The sequence below is a fragment of the Pundamilia nyererei genome, unplaced genomic scaffold (genome assembly GCF_000239375.1).
Source record: "Pundamilia nyererei isolate P.nyererei 1_Seehausen unplaced genomic scaffold, PunNye1.0 scaffold00027, whole genome shotgun sequence".
In the NCBI taxonomy this organism is placed as follows: domain Eukaryota; kingdom Metazoa; phylum Chordata; class Actinopteri; order Cichliformes; family Cichlidae; genus Pundamilia; species Pundamilia nyererei.
This window is the reverse complement of record NW_005187428.1, coordinates 4,878,806-4,882,884: the sequence shown is the minus strand read 5'-3', so window position 1 is coordinate 4,882,884 and position 4,079 is coordinate 4,878,806. Positions and strand designations below refer to the sequence as shown.

At 42.9% G+C, this 4,079-nt stretch overlaps 1 protein-coding gene across 1 annotated transcript in view; it reads right to left on the bottom strand.

Moving 5' to 3' along the window:
- LOC102213633 (cyclin-dependent kinase inhibitor 1C-like) overlaps positions 1-4,079 on the bottom strand; it is an 8,989-nt gene that overhangs the window by 463 nt on the left and 4,447 nt on the right. Inside the window, exons 2-3 of the mRNA XM_005728226.2 lie at positions 559-1,088; positions 279-396 (exon numbers count right to left, since the gene is read on the bottom strand). Of these exons, the coding sequence (XP_005728283.1) occupies positions 281-396; positions 559-1,069 (627 nt within the window). The 5' untranslated portion in view covers positions 1,070-1,088 and the 3' untranslated portion in view covers positions 279-280. The remainder of the gene's footprint in view (positions 1-278; positions 397-558; positions 1,089-4,079) is intronic.

The following is a 4,079-nucleotide window of genomic DNA, read 5'->3' as shown; positions in this document are numbered from 1 at the left end:
ACACACACACACACACACACACACACACACACACACACACACACACACACACACAGATAGGGCTGTCTGTGCCTTTTGGCTCACGTAATCCGCTGCAATAATTCAATAATTAAAGCGTAAAAACCATAACACACACACAAAGACACCCCCCCCCAAAAAAAAAAAAAAAAAACCGAGGATGCTGAACATGAGAATCTGTTACTCTCTTTATAATAAAGCTTCATTGTCTCCTCTGAGTGTGTAAAAGAAAACAATTTTGATTTTGATTTAGAAAATACCTTCAACGGATCCTCTTCCGCGGAGTTTGTTCCACCTGGATTGGAGACTTGGAGAGGAGACAGGCGGTCATGTCACTCGGTTTTATATCAGCAGGCCTCTTTCGTTTCACGTAGAAGTCTGTGACAAAAGAAACAACAATAGTGAAAAATTAATTTGGATTTATGAGCCGTTATGAAATGATGCGCTGCGCACAGCGGGAGGAAAGGAGGATGGTGTGGATGCTGGTCTAGGAGCCAATAGCAGGCTCGATTTTCAAAATACGAAAGCCGCTGAATTTACCTGTGATGTGTGTGTTGCTGTCAGGAGCGGCCGTTCTCTTGCGCCTGACACACGGGAGCTGCCTGGTGGTCGCTTTCCCTGAGTTGATCTTGTCTATGCGGTTCTCCTGGTTGATCTCCCCCGCGCAAGGAGAGCTGCTGCTCTCTGGCACGGCCAGGCGATCCAGTGCGTCCGCACGAGGGCTCTCCGGGAGAGCAGAATCCGACGTGGGCACGGGCACTCGGATTTTGCCGTCCTGCACAGAGTCCTGGTAAAACACCGGGGTCTTATCCGCAGTCACCGCCTCCCACTCGTAATCCCCTTCCAACGGGGTGTTGGCCTCGAAATTAAAGTTCCATCTCTGCTGGTCCCGTTCGGAAATCTCTCGCAATTTTTCTTTCATCTCCCGGTTCAGCTCGTCGTGATCCACCGGTCCGAAGAGGTTTCGACAGACTCCGGTGCGCCTCTGGAGAGGGAAGGTCTTCCTGGCCACCATCCTCTCTAGCGTGGTTGATAACTGGACGTGGGACATCTCCAAAAACAAATTTCCCCTGGAAAAAAAAGAATCCAAAGTGATAGACTGATCCCTGCTGAGGTTGTATGTTGAGAAATGTTGTTGACGTTCAGCCCGAAGTGCGTTTGTATGTGTATCCTAATTCTTACGCTCGTGCCTATGCACGCCGCACCGTTCCGTTTAAATGTACAGCTTTCATAGTAAGTCTTTGGAGTATATAACCTCCTAACGGGCACCTTGATCGCCCTTCTCATTGGTTGCCTTGAAGTCCAGCCCTCTCCAAAACCCCCACCCTGATTTCCCATTTCCCGTTGTACCTATTGGCTTCGTGCCGACCAGAGCGCAGCATTTTGATTTTTTCTCTCTCTGAGTGTCAACCCTCGGGAAAACGGAGCAGTTTTTTTCTTGTGTCAGCAGGAATGTGTTTTACTTCGCATTTGTGTATCTGATTCTACTTTCGGACACCTTGGTTTTTGGTTTTGTCTTCCGTGTTTAGTTGTAAATGCCTCCGACCAAGGGCGTAAAAACGCACCATCACATTATTTTCATACTTCATATTTAGTGTTCAGCAGTTGAACAGCTTCAGTGTGTTATTCTTTAATGTGTAAGGAAAGAAAAACAAATGCTGAAACCCGATCTAACCACTTAACTGATGTTTGACCCTGCCATCATCCGGCACATAAATCCACCCACTTTTCGATTTCTTCACGTTTTCGTTTATTTATTTATTTTTTGTCGCCGATCGCAATGACAGCGATTCCAGTCTGCGGGGATTTGCCCCACAGTGAGCAACTCTGTCTGCAGTACAGAAGCAACGTAAACATTAGTGAGACCTCAATAAACCACAATTTTAGCAGTTTCTTAAATGTCTTTTCTCATTTACTTAATAAAGCAAGGCAACTTTTCGAAATCATTTTTTCTTTTCTAAATGCGTTTTGTTGCATTTTTTTATTCATTTTTTTAACCTTAATATATAATATAGCAAATCGAGAATTTAAGCACCACGCCGTGTTATTTTTGGCAATTAAACATGTACGTCTATCCACTCATAAATGCATAAATCACGCAGGTCACAATCCGCCTGTTATCACTAATGTGTGCGTGTGGCTCTGGGGATTGTTACTGGTAAATAGTCATTATTACTTATGAATAACTTCAAAATATGTACAGTAGCATTTACTACAATACAGGATTTACGTTTTAAATATCATAGCAAGCTTTATTATAAGGGGAGACTCGGGGAGCTCATTCTCCGCCGAAGACAATGCGATATTTGGCAATTTTGAAGAAAATGATCCGGATCCACACCAAAATGTACTGAGTGCTTCAGCTGCCAGTGTTTCACCACACAAACGAGTTTCCAGAAATTCCGCTGTATTTATTTATTTATATTTTATTTTTCTCGTGTCGTGCTGACAGTCAGGCACTGGAAGCACAACTTCCAGAAGTTTGACTTCAGGGTACCGGCTGTCTTAACAAGCAGGGAAACAGTCACGAGAGACGGGCAACGCCTTTTTGCAAGCAATGATGGGTGCATGGCGTCCCGTAGAGGTTCCAGTCTGATACTGCAGCTCAAACCTCAAACTAAACGCAACCATCATCCCCAGAAGAAAATAAAGGAGCAAGACTTACAGTGTATCACCTCCTAGTTTACACATGTGCACATAGATATTTTTAAGTGACACTGGTAACATATTCAGGGGAAAGTCTCTATAAAAATTTTTTTATCCACATTCATCCTGAAAAGGAGGATGAATGCAAGCTCTGTGTAACAACATGATGTCACATAAGGTCAAGAGGTTTACATGTGAGCGTCATCAAAGCAGCATGAAGAAGACCGAGGGACGCAGGGTCTGGCCATATGTGTGCAGGCTTCCTAAAACACTTCCAGTAAAGGTCAGGTGGTCTCATGTGACAGCGACAGTAATATGTGACACTTTTCCTGATTCGGGACTGTAAACTGAATCCATGAGGACTGAAACGATATTATAAGGGTGTAACGTTCATTAGAGGGTTTTTTTTAATGATTTTGAAAATAATTAGCTTTCTTTTTACAAGAACAATTAATTGTCTATTAAGAAGAAGCATTTAAAGCACGCATGCTTGAACAATGCTCTTCAACAACAACAAAAAGATTTGTTTTTGAGTCTTTTAACCTTGAAGTGGCCATCCTGGCTAGATGAAATGTGCTTTAGTGATTTTGTTTAATAAACATGCTGCATAGCACAAATTTGTCAGTCTACTCCTGAAGATTTTACGGGTATTTGTTCAATGTTTAGTGGAATTTTCAGTTTCTTTTCACTACACTGTATTGTTTGCAGTCATAGTTCACAGAACTAAGATTGTTTGTGTGTGTGTGTGTAAACCACAAATCAGTCCACTCACAAAAACAGCATGGTCACTTGAGGATTAAAGTGAAAATGAACGTAAGCGGGCAGAAATCTGACTGTTGTCTTTTGGCGCCCCCTGCTGGTAATACAAGTTTACTAAAATTTGACCCAGCTGGTGAACCTAATTTGAAGCCATGTAAAGTCAATGTAAATGAATAAACACATAAATCGGTTTTATTTTGCTTATGCTGATGGTAACCAATTAACTGCACACACAACATCCTCCTAAGCAGATCACAGATAAGGTTGATCAGTGCCTCTGCTGCTGGTTATTTACATATAACTCAGTGCAAACCAAAACTTATCTCATCACTTCGCTCAGTCCCAAGCTGGTTACAGATTTGCTTCACAATTCTTTGATTGTGGGAATAACTCTTCTGCTCCTCGGGTGTACTCCACCAGCTGATACTATCACCTGATGGTTTCAAAGTGCAAAGAGAAAGTCTGGATTCATTCGTCTTTCAAAGGGGAAAATAATCTCTTTCATCAGGAGTGGTCAGTCAGCTATGTAGCCTGACTCATTTAGCTGACACATGCAGGAGTATGATTCTTTCATCTTCTCACACACACACACACACACACGCACACACGCACACACACACACGCACACACGCACACACACACACACACACACACAC